The 22,213-nt window shown below is 40.6% G+C and overlaps 1 protein-coding gene and 1 long non-coding RNA gene across 2 annotated transcripts in view; one reads left to right on the top strand and one right to left on the bottom strand.

The window, feature by feature from the left end:
* Positions 1-10,312: 10,312 nt before the first annotated feature.
* tbx18 (T-box transcription factor 18) lies at positions 10,313-21,210 on the top strand. Its single transcript, XM_020633474.3, has 8 exons — positions 10,313-10,848; positions 12,316-12,478; positions 12,915-13,016; positions 14,777-14,948; positions 15,252-15,419; positions 16,393-16,457; positions 17,787-17,881; positions 19,009-21,210. Exons 1-8 carry the CDS (start codon positions 10,614-10,616, stop codon positions 19,539-19,541), a joined length of 1,533 nt encoding a protein of 510 aa, XP_020489130.3. The 5' UTR covers positions 10,313-10,613; the 3' UTR covers positions 19,542-21,210.
* Positions 14,967-22,213, bottom strand: part of LOC114920283 (uncharacterized) — a 70,043-nt gene continuing 62,796 nt past the window's right edge. Inside the window, exon 3 of the long non-coding RNA XR_003808597.2 lies at positions 14,967-15,453. This is a non-coding gene — a long non-coding RNA (uncharacterized lncRNA). The remainder of the gene's footprint in view (positions 15,454-22,213) is intronic.

The raw sequence follows: 22,213 nt of genomic DNA, 5'->3' as shown, positions 1-22,213 counted from the left end.
AGGTTTATGAATAATAACTTACACTAAGCAAATATGAAGCAACATTGATATGTATTTATAGATACGTTTCTCAGCTCCTGACAAATTTAGCTGCTCGATGCCACAACACATCTGGGCTTGTGGATCTCAGAGGATCACTATTAACCGGCCACTTTGCGATTATTATTATTTCAAAAGCTTGATCTCATTTTCACGCAAGACAACAAACAAACAAACAAACAAACAAACAAACAAACAAACAAGGATTGCCTCCGCATGGTGTGTGATGTCAGCAGGTGTGATGTCAGCAGGTGTGGTCAGCTCCGTCCAGCTGCATCCTCCTCTGCTGGGTGTGAGCAACATCCTCATTGCCTCATTAACAAACCATAAAATCCTTGTGTGTGTGTGTATGTGAGAGTGTGTGAGAGTGTGCATGACTGAGACAATGTTCAGATGGTCAGTACAGGCAAAAGATGAAAGACTAAAAAGCCTGGCCAGCTGATGGGAAGTACAGTTACACACACACACACACACATACATACACAACAACCCGTTTGTGTAAAAATGTGTAGCTTTGTGGGGTAATTACAGGGTCTGAGTGACGGAGTGCCAGTGTCTCAGCTGGTGTGTGGGTGAAATAAAGTCAACAAAGCTTAATTGTCTAAAATATATGAATGATGAATGGATGACGGCTGCACAGATGGGCCAATAAACACAGAACTGATGGAGGAAACAAGGCATTTAATGAGGGGATGGATGAGCAGATTGAGCTTATTTAGACTTTTGTGCCCCATTTCTCAGTTCTACTTCATATTTCATAGTAAGGTACACTTCAAAATACAGTAGGAATGAAATAGAAATATTCCACTCTCTAAACTTCAGTCCAAACCATACACCTAGTAAATTCTTCAGTTTTTATATCATTTTCTGTCGGTACTTGTGAACCTTTTATTTGCCGCCTTCTCCCGCAACAATCTGTTCGAAGCAGTCAACATCTGAGGAGTTTATTTGGAGCCACAGTGACACGTGGCACTTTTGCAAGGATGAAAAATATCCCTGGGGCCTTAATATATGGTTAAACCCCGAAGTTGTGAATTCAGAAAGTAAAAATGCATACACACACTTGCATGTGTCACCAGGCTATAATATGTTTGGATGGAGCAGGATGCCAGGCAGTGCCCGTTAAAGGCTCTAATGTGGCAGTGGTTTCATGGTGGTTGGCACATATCAGCAGGAAGAGGGCAAAGAGAGGGATGTAAAAAAGAGGGAGGGATGGGGGAGTTTGGAAAAGAGAGGGAGAGAGAGAGAGAGTGAGAGTAAGCTAAAGAAAGAGGGTTATAGTTTCAGAGGCACACCACAGGCATCAAACACTGAGGATATATGAATTCTTTTGCTTTCTCTTTCTCGCTCAGGGTGTCCTCACTTCATCTCTCTCTCTGGGTGAACGGCTCATTCACAGTGTAGTCCTGCGGTGATCAGAGTGGACTCTGCCCTCTCTCTCTCTTTCCACTTTCATCCCATCTTTTCTTTTTCGCCATGTCGGGAGAGTTAGGGGGGAATCCAAACAGTCCTACTTCCCCTGAACTCATCTTTTATTAATCAGAACCTCAGCGGTGTGTCGGTGGGGAAGAGTGACGCACACAGGTTTGTGAGTTTAAAACACACAAGTAAAGAGCAAGAACATGCAAGTGACCGCTGACAAATGCCTCGGGGTGTTTCATATTTCCTACGCTGCAAAACAGGCCGTGGCAGAGAACAGCAGAGCCCTCAGTTTGTGCCTGAGTATGTGTCAAAGCGAGAGACCGTCCCCGCCATTCATGAAGCCTCTCTCTCTCTCTCTTTTTTTTTTTTTTCTCCGGCTCACAGGCGGAGCGGAGCGGATATTCTGGGTGGTGTTATTCCAGGTGTGGAGTCGTCGAGGTCTCCATTCTGTGACCCTGTTATCCTGGGAAGAGGGAGAGTAGTAAAGGCATGCCGGGAGAGGAAGAGACTCTATATCAAAAACACATTTCACCCCGAGGCTGTATCACTGCAGCTATATGGCTCCAAATAAAGAAGTGCACACATATATATATATATATATGTATACACACACAGACACACACAGATGTGTCTGTATACGCACAGATGTTCACATGCGCACAAGTGGGAATGGAGTTGTGGCTATGCACAAAACCTGCAGATGGACTTTATCAATCATTAGGAGGAACGATTGACCAGTAAATGAAGCAGTAGAGACAAAACTTCAAAACTCAATCTTCTAAGCAATAGTTCTAAAAGTGAAGTTTTTTGGGGTAAAGTGAATTATTGGGGGGAAAAAAACATCATCCACTTTTACATCTGCTAAAAAACTTAACAAGTGAAGCTTTGGATCTTTTTTAAATTCACTAAATGTTATTCAATTGAAGCGAATATGAATGCTCATGAAGTTGGTTATGAGTACATTCTCTCTTCTCTCTCTAGAAAGTAAAGAGACAGAAGTCAGCCACACACCTTTTGGGACCTTTTTGAATGACTGTAACACATATCAGTGCTTATGATAAACATGAGTATTGTGTTAAACTCTATTACATTATTATTCCTATTCTATAAACTATTTTCGTTTTAAAAGATTTTGCACAACAATTTAGTTCATTTTTCAGGGGTGGAAACATTAATAAAATAGCTGCCATATATTGTTTACAACCACTTTCTGTGTAAGTTTGTTACTGACTTCATATCATTAGATATTTATTCTAATGTTCTGCTTCAAGTCTCCAGCTTTGCTGTCTATTTTCCATCAACGTTTCATTTTCACATCCATTCACCAAATGCATATCAACATATAACTTACAGATTTGGCTCTTTTTACATTTGATATAATCGTGGAAACATGAAGGATGCTTATATTAATTCAAAATGAAGTGTTGGAAAACCAATGATCATATGTAAAGTTGACACAATGCCTACACAAAAACCAACATGTCACTCTGAAATCAGCGTGATGCTTTTTAAAATGTATTTTATAGTTAATAAGTCCCTGGTCAAACCTGAACAATCATGTTGACTGAGAGATAACTTTACAGTAAGGTTTATCATGTTAAGGTGTTGGGCAGTATGCATAAATGTGCACACAATTAAAGCCTAGTTATCACAACCAATCATATCCTCTGAAAGGATCAAAAGTAACTGGCCTTAGTAAGATCACACTAAAACGCTTTCTTTGTATCATAATAATAAAGCATCATATATACACATTCAAGCAGACTCTCCCTAAATACAGTAATAAAACAACATATCTCAAATCTGTGCTAAATGCTAGTTAGCGCTGTACTGGAAGTTGGATGCAGGCAGAGAGGAGAGGCAGTCTTACCGAACTCCTTCACCGCCAAATCTCAATTTTAACGACTTTGTTCTTTGATTAAAAAACGCCTAAACGGTTCCAGTTGAGCCAGAGAAAGAGAAAAGAAATAAAACTGCGACTTCTAAGAGATGAAAATAACCGTTGTTCTCCAGTTTTAAGACGCACGTGTGCAGGGGTTGGCCTGAGACAACAGTTACGAGCTGCAGATGTTTGTTTGGGTTTTTTATGATTGTTGTTATTTTCAAATTTTGGCGTTTCCATGATAAGCTTTGCCCTCCTCAGTGTGTGTGTGTGTGTGTTACATGTGTGGGTTTGCATGGGCAAAAGAGACGCATATCCAAAGAAAAAGCATGGATAATGCGTGCCTAATTAAGGACAAGCTCTTCTATGTGCTTTTAAACAGCTCATTTTGCAGCCAAATCACAGGAAACTAAAGGTGATTACACACACACACACACACACACACACACACACACACACACACACACACACACACACACACACACACACACACACACACACACACACACACACACACACACACACACACACACACACACACACACACACACACACACACACACACACACACACACACACACACACACACACACACACACACCTGTGCGTTCAAGTTTTCCCTGCCAATGAACAATAGAAGGCAATCTAAACCTCAGCACACACAGTCCTTCCTTTTAATGACCTCATGTGCGCACACAAACACACACATTAACACAAACCATTCAGATCGAACCATCATGTGGTTTCATGGGTTATGAGAGGAGAAAATGTTTTCACATCTTCTCTGTTAGATGGAGAAAACAATAAAAACAGCACCTGCTTGATTGCCCCCCGCCCCATCCACCCATCTCTCTTGCAGCACATTGAGGTAATAAGATGTAATGGTTTGTTGTTGAGTTACACATATTACTAACAACTCTCTTTTATTTCAGCCCTCACTCATCCGAAGCATCTTATAATTATCAGCTGTGAGTTTTTTGCAACTTGCTTAAGACTTTGACTTAATTCATACCTGCAAAGTAAATAGTCGGCTCTCCTGTTAATGCTGTATGCAGGGAAATAATCAGGTTATCTTGATTTAAAGCATGAATATTTTGGACCTTAGAAACCATAAGCCTAATTACAAGTGTGCTCAATGTAAGCAACTGTTAGCAAGTAAGCAAATACATCTGCAAGTAATGTCTCAGCTTTGTAATTAACAGCCGGGAGATCAGTCAGAGAAACTGTGCAACTCTGTCTCCTGCTGTCTCCGGTAAATATGAGCGGAGCCGGTCCTGCAGAGCTGTTGACCTCTGTTGAACCACTTTAAGTTCAAAGTCAATTACATACAGCACACAGTTACATAATCGCTCTACAGATCATCAAGACAGACTCCCAGCATTATTATTATGTTTTTTTTTATCTACTGCCATCATTTCAGACCATGACATTCTCGGATAATGTAGATGTTTTGCATTTAAAAATCCATCCAGTGTCATCACTTTTCACTTGTGCATGAAATCTATGCAGCTTAGTTGGCCTGCGACACATAAAAATCTGCCACATTTGGGCAAATCCCCTCTTGGATCTTTAAGCAACATGTGAATCCTGTTATAATAAGAAGCAATGTGTTTTTGTTTGCAGTATAAGAAACTAATCTGTATCATAATAGCTCCTAGGAAAAAGCTTCCAATACCTTCTTTTTTTCTTTATGAATGAGAAAAGTGGCTTGTAAATTGGAAGATAAAAAGCAGGGGCATAAATGAAAAGACACTCTTTGGATAATGATCCAGTATATGCTGATGTCAAAAAGTCTGGCCTAATAATATTTCCATTATTTGTAATTTATCGACCTGTGAGCGACACAGGATGATAACACGGACCCATTCAATACAATTAGTTAGATTCATCCGAATTCACTAATAACACAATTCCTTCTTTTTAATTGTTATCACCTGCTTTCTCTGCGCCGTTCAATGTGCAGCATGCATTACAGCTGACATCATAAAAAAGAAATGTTTAAATCCTTTTCAAATTTAATTAATCAACAAAAGAAACATTAATACACAGTGAGATGAATTGTGAGTGCCGGTTGAGCTTTTTCTGATATAACATAAATGCTTTCAAACGCAATTTGAGTATTTTTCTTATGAAGTTAGTCCACGGCTATTATTTAAATAGACTACATTAGAACACACACGGCAGATTTTCAGGATAAACTGCCTCAAATTTAGATGGAAAATTCTGGACTGTAAAATATTACATATAGGCTGCTTGCAGATACAGAGTTATGACAGATTTTGTCACAATTTCGTCTTACCCACCACATGTTCCAGATTGCCCTAACAGCTCCCCCTCCAATCTTCCTGTGCTGAACACTGAATTAGCTTAATGAAGAAAAGATACGTTGTTGAAGCCGTACTTATGGAATTGATAAAACATATTTATAGACAGTTAAAGTTTCCTCTCAAAAGTATTTCAGTTTGATCTGATCCAAATAATGATGTGACAGTCTGCATAGTGACAGATCTGGCTTAGCTCTGCAAAGCATTTTTGATCTGAAAATCACAGGATGAATCCAACACCCTGCAGTCCAGCAGCATCAAGCTGTAACTCAGTTTCACAGAGTTTGAGTCATCTGTGTCTTCCTACAGTGTGTGTGTGTGTGTGTGTGTGTGTGTGTGTGTGTGTGTGTGTGTGTGTGTGTGTGTGTGTGTGTGTGTGTGTGTGTGTGTGTGTGTGTGTGTGTGTGTGTGTGTGTGTGTGTGTGTGTGTGTGTGTGTGTGTGTGTGTGTGTGTGTGTGTGTGCGTGTGAGAAAGAGAGAGAAAAGCTAGCAGCCAGAGCAGGAGTTCAACTTGAATAACATCCGAGGCGCACAGAGGCCTGAATAAACGGCGTCACGACCAGAACCGGCTCGTAAAAAAATTCAATAAATGTCATACATCCATCAACTTCTATCAAGCGCGTCAGTAAATAGCACGTTTTCAATGGAAGGTTAACTTTATGAAGGAGAGCAAGGGTCACTTCACTTGGATGACGAGTGACTCTGGGCCAGCATAAGCAGGATTTGCTCGTAGGGGCCCCAGCCGTTTGTTTTGCAGTGTTGGCACAACTGCGTACAGCCGTGGAGTTCAGGTTATGACTTTCCCAGTGGGGCCGTACAGAGGATCCGGCATTGCTTGTCTGGGATTCGGCCCCCACAGGAGTGCCTGCAAGGATGGCGATGGTACCCTGAATGTGGAAGAAGGAAGGTGGCTGAATTTCTCTCACTGTCTGCTGTCTGACTTCAGTCTTTCCACAGTTTTGGATCTAAATCCCTTCAGGAAAGATTAAAACGGAACAGAAGTGTGGAAAGGGACCACTGCTGAAACATTTTTAAAATCACCACCGCACCAGCCTACATGTAGGTCTCCCTTACACATACTCACCATAATCCCACACCTCCATGCCGCCCATGCCACTTCCGCCATAAAAGCCCTGGCAGTGATCCACGTGCCCATTAGCACGCGCTAAATAACTGTTAACAATGTATTACCCAGACTCCCCTGCTCCAGCACTTCTACCCTGCTCCGTGTCCCTTCAAAGCTCACAGGTAATTATGTCAAAGGTTTTTAATAAACAGCCTATTCAGTGCGCAGTGGGTAACGCCTATACGCCTTTAGTGACATTTCTTTAAACGACACCTGAACAAATGAGCCGGGCTGTGATTGGCTGAACACAATAACTGGGTTAACGCGCACCTGCATGGCCTATTTTTCGGCTAATTAGCAAACAAAAGCTAGTCAGTAAATTGAGTGGCAAAAAAAAGATTAAAAAGGTGTGTATAAGGCATAGACTATCAAGAGTTTAATTATCAGGATTTGTATGTGTTTTTTTTTTTTTCGCAATTAATTGTTTATTGTAGCCAGAAATTGAACACCAGCGTCATTAATCAAAACTAGGAAAGAGAGAAATCTGCCGTAGGCAACTTGATTGACACAGAGTAGCTCAGGTGGTGACAAACTGTGACGGTAAGAGACATGCAGGACATGCAGGACTTGCAGGACATGCAGGACAGGCATACGAGAGAGAAAATACACAGAAAATGAGGAAACTCAAAAACTTTAAACGTCCATGATTTTCCCCCGGTTACTAATGTGCAAAACACAACTTTAGGTTTATTTGATAAAGCTATGCCCCACTGCCGCAACATTTATATTCAAATAACAGACAGGTTTGGCGACAGAGATTTCGCCCACAGTTTTACAGCCAGAGCACATATAAGACTCGTCGCCAGGACCATCGAAAAAAATGCCTTCAAATTTGTTTTAAGTCCAAGATGAGCTCATTCCACAATCCCATAGCACGCCGCCGCTCATCGTGTACAAAGAGCTGAAGAATGAAAGACTGTTTTTTTTTCTAGATGCAACATTTGTGCACGTTTGCTTTGACAGAAAAGTTTCAATTTTTCCTCAATGAATGGTAAGCTTTCTTCCTATAGGCTATATTCTGATACTGGATGGGTATGCTAGGCTACGCAATCATTCTAAATAAGACTAATAAATAACAATAGGCCTAATAATATCTATATGAGGTATTAAATAAAAATGTTCATATACCATAATCGTACATGACTCTACAATATAGCAAATAGTCGAGGCAGTGCACCTGCAAACGAAAAATAATAATTACATTATCAATAACTACTTACAAATGACTACATACAAACCCGTAGGCCATAGCCTATATAAATATTTTTTTATTAGATTTTTGAACCATATTTAGGCCTATATTACTTTCGAGGACTATAGGCCTAAATAAGAAATGAACTGCGCTTATTAAAAGGATAAGCGATTAAAGTAAAAGAGTCCTGTCTTCATCACCAAGCTCTAACTTGACAGTAATGTTTTAAATATCATAGGCTACAGCCTTTATACTGCTTCTCATAGACCATCAGTAATAGGCCTACATGTTGAAATTGACCTATTATTATTATTATTATTAGCCTATCAAATAGGAATCAAATATAAAATAAATGTTATTGAGACTTTCATTTAATTAGAGCCATGTCTTCATTTACGGGTTACTGACTTAAAGGTTAGGCTATTTTTTTTTTAATTTATGAAAATGATTTAAAAAAAAGAAGGAATTACATTTTTTTAAAGTTGTTAACATTGATCAATAACTGCTTGGAGTCTTTAACAGGCCTATTCAATGTAAAACCATGTTAAAGGAAGTATGGGCTAATTAATGTTAAACTTAAAGAATGTTTGGGTCATTTTCAGACTAACATTTAGCCCATTATTTAATCTTTGACGACGTGCTTTGTCTGATTTCATTTTTTTAACAATCTCTGTTTATGATTAGGCTACAGCTATGAAGGGCAAATATTGTGTTCTTATTATTTGTAAGTTATTTATGTCAAAGCCAAAATAGGTCATGCGGCTTTATGCTCACGTTGAATCGAAAATGAACGCTTTTGCAAACAGAGCGTAACCTATTTGATTCTCACGAAGTTATTAAGAAATAAGACATTTTTGAACCCCCACGGGAAGCGAAACACGAGGCTTTTGATCTGATAACCCACGCGGATCTGGGCACAGACCTTCCCCTTGACGTCCAATCATTTACACTGAATTTATGCCAATAAACGATGACGACGTGTTATTTATTTAACCAACAAGCCACGAGAGGCCTTGTGGGCTTTGCAGTGATTTTAGCGCAGGAAACATCACTAAAGCAAAGAGGAAACCTCAGAAAATAATTTAATCCTGATGGCACTAATGGCATTTCACATCATCAAATATGCAGGATGATTTTTGTTAAGGAGCAAAAACAAAAAACAAAAAAGACAAATTATAGCGGGATAATAAGACGTCAAAATGTTTCATATTAAACTGTTCAGCGATCGGTTTTGTTTATAAGAAACTGTATATCGGCTCAGGGCCATCAGGATATCGACTGTCGGTTTGAGAAACTCGGCTCTTGTTTATTTATAGCAGGTTCTCTTCTCGTGTTAAACTCTCCACACGCACTCACACCAAAACGCATTCCCCGCGTGACCACACGCTCATTCACGCGGCCTTGAAAGTGAGAGAAATCATTTCCAAACATGCATAAAATGGGAATCAAAGTCATTACTAAGACTGTGAGATGAATGAGTATTAAATGATTTCTGATCCTGTTCATCCTGATTTTTTTTTCTGTCGTCCATTTATTTATATATTTACTTATAGACAACAATTGACCCATTGCAATATTTAAGTATTTCCTTTCTGAAATGTATGTTTTAGAAATAAGGAACAACAACAGATAAATATTTGATGATGTGAAATGCCAACCAACAACCAGAACGATCTTTAATTAGGCTATAGGAATTAGACTACAGATGAATTAGTTGTTCGTGAAGCCTACAAACATCAATCATTAAACTAAAATTTTAAAGCATCAACCTATCAATGTTGTAATCAGCAAAATATTATTATTATTATTATTGTTGTTGTAATGAGTTTGTGTTGTTGCATTTTAACAAGGAATTTGTTTGCGCATTGTGGGGATCGTGTTGTTAGTTATATTGTGATTCTGTTACATGACGTAATTGTCTCAAAATAACATGAGATGACAACGTTTGGAGAACTGATTAGACCCAGAGCCGTACTATTTGGGGTTACAAAAAGAAAAGAAATACAAAGGTCTAAGATTAGTTAGCCATCTAAAGGGTTAAAGCAGACTGATCAATATGCACAGACACATTGTGAGACATTTCTTCTGTGAAAGACATGATCTATGTAAACGCCTATTTCCAGGCTGGGGGCCACAAGTGTCCACCGCGCAGGAGGTACTAATGGCCAGATATGCACAGCATGTCGGGCCGGTGTGTGAAAATGCGCACAATGCCCCGGAGAGACACTCCTCGCGCTCCTGATTCAATCACCAGCTTTACTTTTACCACATAAGGCGGCACGAGCGGCCCCCACAGCGGGCGGGACCAGCGTAAAGTTCCGGGGGGGGGGTGTGATTACTCGTGATTGGTTGCCATGTTTGATGATTGACAGGTCCTCTTCTCCGGCTCTCCTCTAAACTCTGGTTGTTGACACTCTCCTAAAGTCCGCGCGGCTCTCACGGATAACGGAGACATTATTGCAGCTCGTGCTGACTCGCGCTGTTTCCTCTGCTGTCCGGCTCGAGGACGGACAACACCCCGCACCGAGAGCACTGGACTGTCTTCGTGGATTTCTTTTTCCCTGTTGTCTGAGCTTAGAACTTATTTTGCTTCCTGCGTCCCACTTTTCTGACCCGAGAGCGCGAGACATGGCAGAGAAACGGAGGTCCCCGTGCGCACTGAGCGTCAAGGCGCACGCGTTTTCTGTAGAGGCGCTCATCGGAGCGGAGAAGAGACGCAAGACAGCCGAAGAAGAGGCCGTGTCCCCGAGCTACGAGGACGGCACTGATGTGTCCGACCTAACCGGGAGCCCGGGCCCGCGAGCCGATAGAGCGTGCACGAGCGACCGGGGAAGCGAGGCTGAGTGTGCGAGTGACGGATCCCGTAAGTAGCCCACATTAAACCATACACTAAAAAAAAAAGTTAGTTAGTAACAATATTATCTTAAAAATATATAGGCCTATATAATTAATGAGTGCATACATGAGGAGAATAATATCCTGTTAGCCTATTGTTGGCTGCGTGTGTTTTGAAAAGGCTTTCAGAATTTAATCTGTCAAACATGGGCAATGTGCATTTCATAAAACTAATCACAGACACAAATTTCATATCAAAGACGGGACATTACATAGACCTTACATAAATAAATGTCAAATGCACAACTTAAGACCATAATAATTTAAAAACCAAGTCTATTTTTTTTTTCAGGAACAAACGAAAGTCTTACTTCGAAGCTCTTTTCATTTGTATCATGAATGTGCTCCTCTACTTTCTGATTGTGGAAAATTCAGTAAAAAAAAACAAGGCAGAAATGAAAGATTAAGGCAGAACATAATTTGGTGCTTTGGTCAGAGCCACAGTGTGGAAATGTGATATCATATCATTGCCCTGCTCTAGTAAATATGAGTGGTGTGAGTGTGACTAATGTGAGCCACTTTATGAGCTGTGTTGCAATCATAAACACGCCAATTAGCAGCATGTAAAGGCCGGGAAGCTGCCTCGGAAAGGATGCTAAGAGGTCTGCAGAAAACACAAACCGAGTGGCCATGACAAATTATTATTTCAATCTGCTGTAAACTGAAAATGCACTGCGGGCTGAGGAGTTGTTGTGAGCTTGGCTTGTTAGGACCATTTCTAATGTCCATAAATTGTGTCCACCTGTGACGAATAACACAAATAACATGAACAGAGAGGCACATAAACACTGATATTAGTTTGCCCTCAATATTAAAATACACTTTTAAACTCAAGTATCCCACCAGGAAAATCATTAAACAGTTGCTAGTTGGACTGAAAATTGGAGTTCAGTAATGACTGAATAGTAAACTTGCCTTTTTGCTACAGCATCATAATAAACTATGTGCATAGGACCTTAATTCCAGAATGAGAGTGTAGAGTGACCTTGGGTCAAAGAGAAAATGCAACTACAAATTCTAAACTTCGTGTGCAACAGTGAAGAGTGACTTTAATGGACGTATAATCACTTGAAAGCATTTTTATCGTCTTGAAATGATCCAGTAATAAAACAGTGTTCAGCAGTGTGTAGTAAAACAAAAACATTTGCAATTACACCTTTTTTCATGACAACCTCAATAAAAACGCAGCCTACATGTTTTAAAGGCTTAATGCAAAATGCAAAACGTGGTAGCCTCTAAATACTTGGTTACTTGGAATCAGATGATAAGAATCCATTCTGAATGTTGTTTTATTCATTTTGAAATATTCAGATTTCAGTTTCTCCCATTAGCCACGGTTCAGAACCGAAGTCACACCTTGTAAATGACTGATGCTTGCTTTGGATGGCTGTGTGACCGTTGCAAAATGTTCATCTCGCTCTTTCCCCCGGTGCAGCAGAGAGCGAGGACGCGCTGCTGGAGAGTCCGCAGCCCGCAGCTCTGTGCACGGCGCCGGCCACCGGCACCGGAGAGGAGTCCCGCGTGGACCTGCAGGGATCGGACCTGTGGAAACGGTTCCACGAGATTGGCACGGAAATGATCATAACCAAGGCTGGACGGTAAGAAGGATGTACAATGGAAATGGATATATGTTTGGAAGAAGAAGAAAAAAAACGCTCTTTGATTTTTAAAGGAAGAATGATGGTTTCAAAATTATATTCGGGATGTGAAGCGATTTGCTTTAGTTTAACACACATGTTTATGTAAATAAAAGAAGTGGAGGCCTAATTAAGACTAAAACAGTCGTGTGGATAATCACCTTTTAAGATAATGTCTTGAACCACATAATTCACCGTTATAAACTCCAATTTATGGTAGCCTACATAATCCCATAGATTTAGCAAAAATGCCATCAAAACTGATTTTTTTTTTTTTTTTTTTTTACTGAATCTATCTTTGTAGCTCAGATTATTAGTATTTAGTAATACTGGCTGTGTTTCATCTAGCATGGCTGAAATGTGTAATGCAGATGATTTATTTGGGTTTCCTGTATAGGCGGATGTTCCCCGCTATGCGCGTCAAGATTACGGGCTTGGACCCACATCAGCAGTATTATATCGCCATGGATATAATCCCTGTGGATAACAAACGATACAGGTACGTGCGCACACACACACCTGCACAAACACACTGCTGCATATGCAAGCCTTGAAAAGCACATAACTTCGTAATCCTTTTTTACATTTATACACGACATTATTTCTAAAGTAAAAAGTTAAATCCGCTATAGAACTTGTAAAAAGTAACCTAAACTGTCTGCAGGCTCCGTCGGTGGCCTGTAAACTCCCTCGCATGCCTTATAGGAAGGGGATAAAATACTTTTGCTCACATGTAGTCTTAATTTAGATAGGCCAACAAAGTGCCCATATAAAGTGTTTCTTGGACAACATGACATTTTTCAATTGTGTAAGTCCAGCTATGTGTCCACAAATGGCGCTTGGCTCTGGTGTTTTGTCACAGCGGTTTTGCCGTCCCGTTTGGAGGAGGCCTTTTGGACGCCTAACCTCTCCATCCTGCGAGGTCAAATCAGCAAATGTCGCTATAATGCAGAAAAAAACAACAGCGGTGTTTCTGCAGCGGCGTGAATGCAGCCAATTCTCACTGCAGGTCCGTCACAGTAGACTTTCAGGAACCGTACAGTGAATAACTTTTTAGCGGCGTGGTCGATTCGCCAAGATCTTACATAAAGTTTCAGTGGATTACGAAAAAGATGTGCTGGCGTGCACACACAGGTCAGAGCCGAGGTCAGCGTAGGCGTACAGGAAGTGCAGGTTTTTAATCAAACGCATCACAGCAGGTGTCGAACTGACCTCCAACCAGAGGAGAGACTCATAGCCGCTTTTACTCTTAAAGCAAACAGATCATAAACATAGGATTTCGATTTAAATTGTTAAGTGTTGTTAGGTGTGACTTCGTGCATAAAATACCTAAAATAAAATAAAAATAGCTTCAAAACATCTTAAAAGCTTAATAAAAAAGATTCATTACTGGGTTTGATCATTTGTTTGACTAAAAAAGTAAAATAGTTGTGCTTTACTTCAGGATTTAAATTGAAATATGGAAAGGTAGTCTGCAGTTGAAAATAGGAAAGCATTATTATTTCGTTTTTTGAGGAATTGTTTTTCCATGTTTTCCTTTTATTATTTACTCTAACACACACATGGCACTCTCTCTTTTTCTCGCTCTCTCTATTTTTAAGATAATGTAAGTGGCTTCATGATTGTTTTGGATCAAGCAAGACTAGAAACCTCCCTCATTGTAGATTGCTAAAGCAAAAATCATCAGTTAAATATAAAAAAGTAAGAAATAAAGATAACATGGGGAATGGCAAAAGGATTACAATAATTGTTTTCTTGTTTTGTGACATGAATATTTATTGCATACATGCGTGCACTCTTCTCTGTAATAGTTTAAATCAAGTCTTTTGAGAGGATTTAGAAAGTCAAGAATTATGTAGTGGAATTTGAGGGCACAATTGAATTAAAATTTTATGCATTTAGGCAACTTTTGAGACGATTAATTTTTGTCTCAAATGATTATTCCTTGTAGCCATTGTAATGACATTTCAATAGCAAGTTCATGCTATTGAAATAGTCAATGTAAGGGTTCATGTCTTTTCATAAGAAGTTTAAATGGGGAATTATTGAGCTAACCAAGAATTCGCCTGGAGTCTTATTATTCTCTGTCTCTATTTTCTGTCTCATGCTGTAATAAGTCTCAATATCGCCTTTAGTAACATCTCCCACTTTCAAATCACCACAGTTGTTTTTTTTTTTCTTGGCCATTTCTTGACATTGTGTTTAAGAAATAAAGTGTTGGGACACTTAGTCATTTACCTCCCTGCGTGTTTCATAAAGGTACGTGTATCACAGCTCTAAGTGGATGGTAGCTGGGAATGCAGACTCTCCAGTGCCGCCCAGAGTTTACATCCACCCGGACTCCCCGGCCTCAGGGGAGACGTGGATGCGTCAGGTGGTCAGCTTCGACAAACTCAAACTGACCAACAATGAACTGGATGACCAGGGACATGTAGGTGTTACAAAAACAGTCATTTGAAATATCTTTATTATCTGGCATTTTACAGTTACAGTTGGTATGTATGATTTAATCATTGATCATAATCTTGTATCAAGTTTCTTTGCAATAATAATGCAGTAGCTTTTAAGATTTTAAAAGATGGAATAAGCCAAATAAACTCCAATTTTCCGCATGTTTCTAGGCATCCACATGTGTGCATGTCTGTTATATAACAATCGTGTTTTACAGCTTTGAGTTAAATTGAAGAGCTGTTGTGCAATTTAAGCCTGAAGGAATATTTCTTTATGTGTTCAGATCATTCTGCACTCCATGCACAAGTACCAGCCAAGGGTCCACGTGATCCGTAAGGAGTGTGGAGAGGAGTTATCCCCAGTGAGAGCTGTGCCTGCTGGAGAGGGAACCCGCACCTTCGCTTTCCCTGAGACCGTGTTCACCACCGTCACAGCGTATCAGAATCAGCAGGTAACATAGCTGCTCCACCGCAATACCACATATCCTGTAAACAAACAAATTGAACTGGGTAAACCAAGCTCGCTTTAAGCTTACTCGTATAAAACATCCACTAATCCATTACACAGGTGCTACAATGACTACCTGGTGGCCAACATATATTGATTGTTATGTTGTTTGTTAGTGAGTGATTAAAAAAGAAAAATGTTTAAATTAAGTTTTTGCAGGTCACACCAGAGTGGGATATCTTCCACTAACGTTTTGACACAACAGACTATAAAGATATGTAAGAAGTTAAATGAGAAAAAAAAGTATGGATGTCATGTTTTCTGTTTTTTGTCTGGTCTACACTTTTACAGCAAATTTCTGAGCGTGTGTTTTCCTCGGTGTGTTTGCGTTTTCTACCAAGAAAACTCTGAATAGACTGGAAAGAATGACTCTGCTACTCATTTAAGTTGCATGTTTGAAGTATTTGTCCATTTTAATTTGTGCTCTAAAGAGTCATTTTTCTGGACTTTTTCCAAAGAATTTCAAAGCCCATTCATTTCTTCAATAAGGGAAAGAAATGTTTTCTGTATTTTAGCATAAGATGAGTCAATGTGAGGTTTGAAGTTGGATGTTAGCTTGGACTTGCTAGCCCACAGCGCAGAATGGCGAGGCCCATAAAAATCCCTTTGGATGCGGGTCGGCCTTAAACACCACACACAGCCTGGGCAACCCTATGGCAGCCGCGCATACATTTACAAACATGCACACAAATGAACAAATTCATCTACTGTATGTGTGTATGGAAACGCACAAACCAAGCATATCCAACTAATTCAAAGAGCACAATTGGCAGCTCACTATGCGCATTATTTATTTATAGATTTGATTGAAAGATTACAGACGAAGGAAATTATTTTGGCTGGAGCACAGGACATGTTATCATCGACTTTGTAATAAAGAAAATGTTGGAAATAAATAGTCTTATTTCACTTTTCAGATTACAAGGCTGAAAATTGACAGAAACCCGTTTGCAAAAGGCTTCAGAGACTCTGGCAGAAACCGGTGAGTTCATTTGGACCAAAGAGATTTTCACATTATCCTGTGCATTAGGGGTAATGTGGGATGCATGACTGCATTATATTCTGGCTTGGTTGTGGTTTTTATCACGGCTATTTCAGTCCCATTTTTATGGGGAGCAAAGCTATGTATTTATACTTTTTTTTTTTTCTAATGGAAAATGTGCAACAGCCTCCCATTAAATCTGTCCAAAACGAGAGAAAAGAAATGGACTAATCTGAGCAGACGTGGCAGATATTATGATTTCACCCTATTAATGGGTGATGCATTTTTATTTAAATGTGCTAACTTTAAAGGCACATTAATTCTCACAATCTCACAGTTACAGACTCATGCCTGAGGAGGGAAAAACCTAACCCTGGCTGCAAACCTAAATGGAGCGTCAGATTCCAGCCGGCCTCAGGAACATAAACATCAACAGCAAAATAATAAAAGTCAAGAGTGTCCTGAAGAAAATCTGTATAAACACATTTCTAAACATATATAAACACAGCATTAAAACAACACAGCAGTAAAACTCCAACAGGCTCCAAACAGCCACTCCCCTGAGGCCTCACAGAAATCATTAGAGAGGAGGGCGGAGAGGGAACATGTGAGACAGAAAATTTGACAGGGAGAAAGGTAGAGTACGGCAAACTGGATAACCCTGACAGCTGACCCTATAAAGTTAAACTCAGGAAGGCTGAAAAAAATACCTCCCTTTAAATATTACAGGAAGAGTTAAGCAGTTTGCTAAATAAACTTCTGCACTGATAGGCTGCTTCAGAGCACACACAACCTCTCTGGGCAGCTTGTCTAAATTATCACCGTGGCTACAACCCCGCGGGGGGGAGGACTTTTATCCTCACGCTAACGAGGGGTAACAGAGCACTCGCATTACCCCGCCACAGCAGCCCTCTGCCCCACCTAGAGGAGGGAGGGGGACGCAGATTTTGCGGGGGAAGGGGAGTCCCACCTCATAAATCCTTGCTGCGGCTTCCTGCTCCTTCGTCCTGATTCGCCCGTAAAAGCCGTGTGAAAGCAATTACCTCCGAGCACCCGGCTGGCAGCAGCCAATCGCAATGTGGCGTTTATGCCCCTCATTACCTGCGGTCTCCATGGAGATGGCAAAAGAGGCCCCACGGGCGACTAAGATGGCCGCCAGGTGGTCGAAATAATGTACGACTGAGTGAGGCATGCTGAGAGCGAGCGGCTGCAGCTGCATCAATGACTGAAAAAAGTGCAGGACGAGGAGTTCTGCCATGAATGATTTGGTGATAATTGATCATTTATTCAATGCTGATGTGTTTGTGTTCATCTCTGTGTGTTTTACAGGATGGGTCTGGAGGCTTTGGTTGAGTCTTATGCCTTCTGGCGGCCATCTCTTCGAACACTCACATTTGAGGACATCCCCGGCATGGCCAAGCAAGGTAGAGTTGACTAGAAGGACTTTTCTGAATTCAAAGACAGCAGAATGTCATTGCCAGTATTACATTTTACTGTTTTTTTTAAATGAAACCACTAAGTTTTTAGTAGGGTAAAACTTTGGCAAATAAAAGGAGCTAGTAAGGTTAGGGAAAGATTTTGGACAATTCTTGTCATGACCTTGTCATTACTGTGTGCAGGAAGTGTTTTTTGTACACTGAACACCATCCCAACTTCCCATAGAGGTTTTGCTTGAATGACTTACACATATAAACATCGGGAAACTGGAAAGTCTGGTTTGGTCATACCCTCGACTCTTGAATACTGCGGTCGGTTTAGAGAGCCTGCCGGATCAGGAGGAGGACTCTTCTATTAAAATGACTAGTTTCATTGACATAACTACAACATACATCTATATAACATGAATCTGCAATACTTAGTACAAACCTAAAATTGGAGAACGATAAACTGTAAAGTCAACTGAGGCAAACAGAGAAGAAAGCAGCAAAACTGTTCAACATGAACAGCATCACCAACACGCTTACTCAAATGCCTGCTGCGTTCACACATCGGCTCACTTGGACATTAAGCAGGCTTTGCCATATCTGGCAGGTTATAGGTATTTTATATGTGGGTCAATTTATTCAGACATTTGTGTCCTAGCAGGCATTCCACGTGTGAAAGGGGTTTATGAGTAACTTCCTTTTTAAGTTGTGAGAGTCATTATTTGCCCGGTTGCAACAAGAAATATAATCACATTATGCCATTTTCAGTAATTTCCTAAAGTCTCATGGGGTATTATTGATACTGATTAGGATACCTCATCATTAACTCGTCGGTGAACTGATCAAATACCTGTCAACACCTTATTTATTGGAATAATTATGTCAAATGAATTTAAGTAAGGGAGTCTTTTGGTCCTAAATGAACATATGTGGTAACAGAAATCATGTGAACAACAATTGCATTGACTTGGAAAATGTAATCAAGTGAGGGTCATTACTTGATTCACCTAATAAGACTTGTTTGTAATGTAAGCCTGAAGGAATATTTATTAGTCATTACATTAAAGCCATTATGTGTCATTAAGACGGACAAAGGTTTCAATTATTTTCTGGTTCTGTTTCTGTAGGACTCCCTGGAGCTCATGGAGCATCACCTCACCTGCTCTCCACTTCCCCATGCTCCTCACCTTTCCAGGTGTGCCCACTAAGTCCACCTGACTACAACTGCGGCCGACCCACACACCCTCTCCATCGCTATAGCAACGGTCCGGAGCCATTCCCCCCTCCCAGAGGTCCGTCTGCATACGAAACCGAAGGATTTTGCTCCCTGCCTCTCCCTGCTACTCAACTCAGCTATCTAGCCAACCCTACCCCTCAGGGTTACGCCAGTCTACGCCTCCACACACCGCCCTACAGCCTGTACGGTTACACATTCCCTCCATCACCACGCCTTGCTGCCAGCCCTGATAAAATGGCTGCCGCTGCCACTGCCAACCATCCCAGTCCCTTCCTTGGCTCATCTCCCAGTGGGACTCTAACAGACAGTCTGGGTGTGCTCAGTGGAGGACAGCAGGGCTTCTTGTTTGACTCTCGGACTTTAGGGTTGGCAGGTAGCCAAGCGGGAGGCGGGGTCTCGCAGGTCACTGCCCACATGGGCTGAATTTGACTCCAGACATCTATGGTTGTCATGAAACAAAGTGACTACAAAGGAATGGGTGTAATTTGCTTTTGAGTCAGAACTTTTACGAATTAATCATCCATGTGCTGAACGAGCATCAGGCTGGTGAGAGAGGAGAAGCTGTGGCCTCAGTGGCCATAAAGAGCTTCACAAGACTTCCTAAACCGGAGGGAATATATAACAAAGTTCTTATCTCAAGCATACTCTCTAGGACATGCACGTGCAGCGACAGTAAAGGGATACACTTCCTCCAGCTTTGGATAAGAAGTCAAAAAGATGTATAAAGTGACTGAACTCTAGCTGAATATGTACTGGGCAGAAACTGTGCAGGCCCAGGCACGCAATGCAAGCACTTCAAGCCCTGGCCAGGCCCTGTACTTTATCTTGAAGACTTACACCGCTTTTTACATGCCCTTCCTTATCATGCAAACTTTGGAATTAGTTACTCAACACTTCTTCTAACCTTGTTTTTGTTGGGGGGGCAAAATTTAGATAATTCCATAAATTAAATTCTGTCGCTTCACACCTGGTGGTGTTCAAGTCTTTGAAAAAACAAACACACAGCTAAAGTTCATCTATAAAATGCACTACTGGCGGGACCTTTTGACCACTCTGACTTAAAAAAAAACTTTACACATCCAACCCCAGAACCCGTCACATATTCACACAATGACATCATGGCCATGGGGAGAGCTATGGGAGCCGTCCCAGTGACAGTTATGGACTGACAAAGTTAAAGCTTCGGACTGAGCTCCTTCTTCTCCGTCTGGTTTGACGGACGTTTATGTGATGCAGCTGTTTGGATGTCAGGAGGAAGAACATCTTTCCTTGTGTGACACAAACCTAACTGGACATGATGACTCTGTATATAGCGAGAGATGTGTATATAAAGGGTTGTGTGACACTTCGCACTTAAAAACTCTGATGCACCTGCTTCTGCTCTTTCGACCGGGTCAGGTACATGACAGCCAACCCTGAACCTGCCTGAAAAAGCTTTTCTTTGCAAATGCGCTATATCAGCTCGCCCTTTGGCTGAGGACCTTAACATGTTCTGTGACCTTTTTGAGCCAAATAAAATATATCTATTCATGTCACAATGTTTCTATGCAATCAGTATTTAACTAATTTAACTGATTGACTTACTATTGTTTATTATGGAAGTCATAAAAATGCACGTTTTCTTTACACATTTCTTAAAGCAATTATAATGCCTACAATATAAAATATGTCATCACTATTATAGCCATATTGTGTATGTGATTATGTGTGTGTGAGTGTGTGTGAGTGTGTGTCTGTGTGTGAAAAAGCAGTCAAATGTCAGTTGTTTTTTTAGCAAGCTTTTGGTGCTTGAGACAAAATAACTCGCAGATACACGATATCCGTTGCACATGCAAATAACACACCATTTTCATTGTGTAATGGTCATGCAAACTTACACCTACAACTCTACTGAATTGACTAGTCACACGGGGAAGGGTGTGCAGTGAATCTAGATGTGGGTGTGAGGGTGCTGATTTGTGTGTGTGCGCATTTGTGTGTTATGTGTGGGCCAACAGGTGGTTGAGTTGTCAGCGAGTGTGTGACCTCACAGTCTCAAAGTTCATGTCGATCCCTGAGTATTAACCCCCCACCCCCTCCTCTCCAAAGTCATTCTACACTGCTGCTGAAAGCACAAGCCAAGATTTTTTCAGTGAGCAGTTTGTAGACACTCAAGCTTTGTCATTTTAACCCATTTTAACACCTGAACAAGCGCTTCAGCCAAGCACCGACACAAAACACAGACGGAGTTCTCCAGAATACAGGCTCGAAAAAGAAAAAAACAAACCAGTTCAACACACTTCATATCTGTCAATAGTTTTGACTGAACAGCATTTTGACAGTAAAGATACTAAACTACATTTTTTTTTAAAACATCAACTTTAGCAGTCATTCAAACCATAACCATTCATAAAAGTTGGAAAACAGGAATCTAAGACATGAGGTTTGCATCGTCCCGCTTCTATTGGACAGTTGGTCAATGCTCAAAAATATTACGGTGTCCCCCGTTAGCTAAGACGTGTACAGGCTTAACCATATCGGTACTGCAAACGTTTGTAATGCAACCCAGTTTGAATAATTATTGAAGGTTGAATAATTATAAAATGACACATTTTTACAACAAGATTTTTGTCGACAACTAAACTTGTGTTCTCTATTTACGATCGTATTAATTATTGCTACCTTGAACATGTGTGTTAACTTGACACTATTTTGGTACCTAGAGCGTCATATTTTCACCAGGTTGCCTTATTTTTTAAAAGTTGGGAGTGAGGACATGTTGTAGGGGGAGTCTGAATATAATCCTAAACCACTGAAGAACACACAGAATTGTACACTGACTTAAATCTAAAGATGAACCCAGGATTTTTAGAGTGTGTGTGTGTGTGGGGGGGGGCTTAAGAATCACATTATCTTAATATAAATTAGCTCTATAAGCAATCAAATCAGCTAAGCAACCTTGGAGCCAACAAGAGTTTCAAACAGAAAAGATATCAATACTTTGCTCTGAAGATTGAATTATGCAAATTCTCTGAAGTGGGGAATCTGACGTTGAGTTGTCTGATGGGTCACATCTGTACGACATGGTGCACTTCACCTGTTCTTAGGGTTAGGGG

Source organism: Labrus bergylta, chromosome 15 (genome assembly GCF_963930695.1).
Source record: "Labrus bergylta chromosome 15, fLabBer1.1, whole genome shotgun sequence".
Taxonomy (NCBI): Eukaryota; Metazoa; Chordata; class Actinopteri; order Labriformes; family Labridae; genus Labrus; species Labrus bergylta.
Note: the sequence above shows the minus strand (reverse complement) of the source record. Positions and strands in the feature narration are given on the sequence as shown.

What these genes read in the sequence shown, in the direction of transcription:
- tbx18 (XM_020633474.3), top strand. Translation starts at nt 10,614, where the DNA reads ATGGCAGAGAAACGGAGGTCCCCGTGCGCACTGAGCGTCAAGGCGCAC. An exon ending in ATCATAACCAAGGCTGGACG is followed by an intron (nt 12,479 to 12,914) that starts GTAAGAAGGATG and finishes TTTCCTGTATAG; the next exon opens with GCGGATGTTCCCCGCTATGC. An exon ending in AACTGGATGACCAGGGACAT is followed by an intron (nt 14,949 to 15,251) that starts GTAGGTGTTACA and finishes TTATGTGTTCAG; the next exon opens with ATCATTCTGCACTCCATGCA.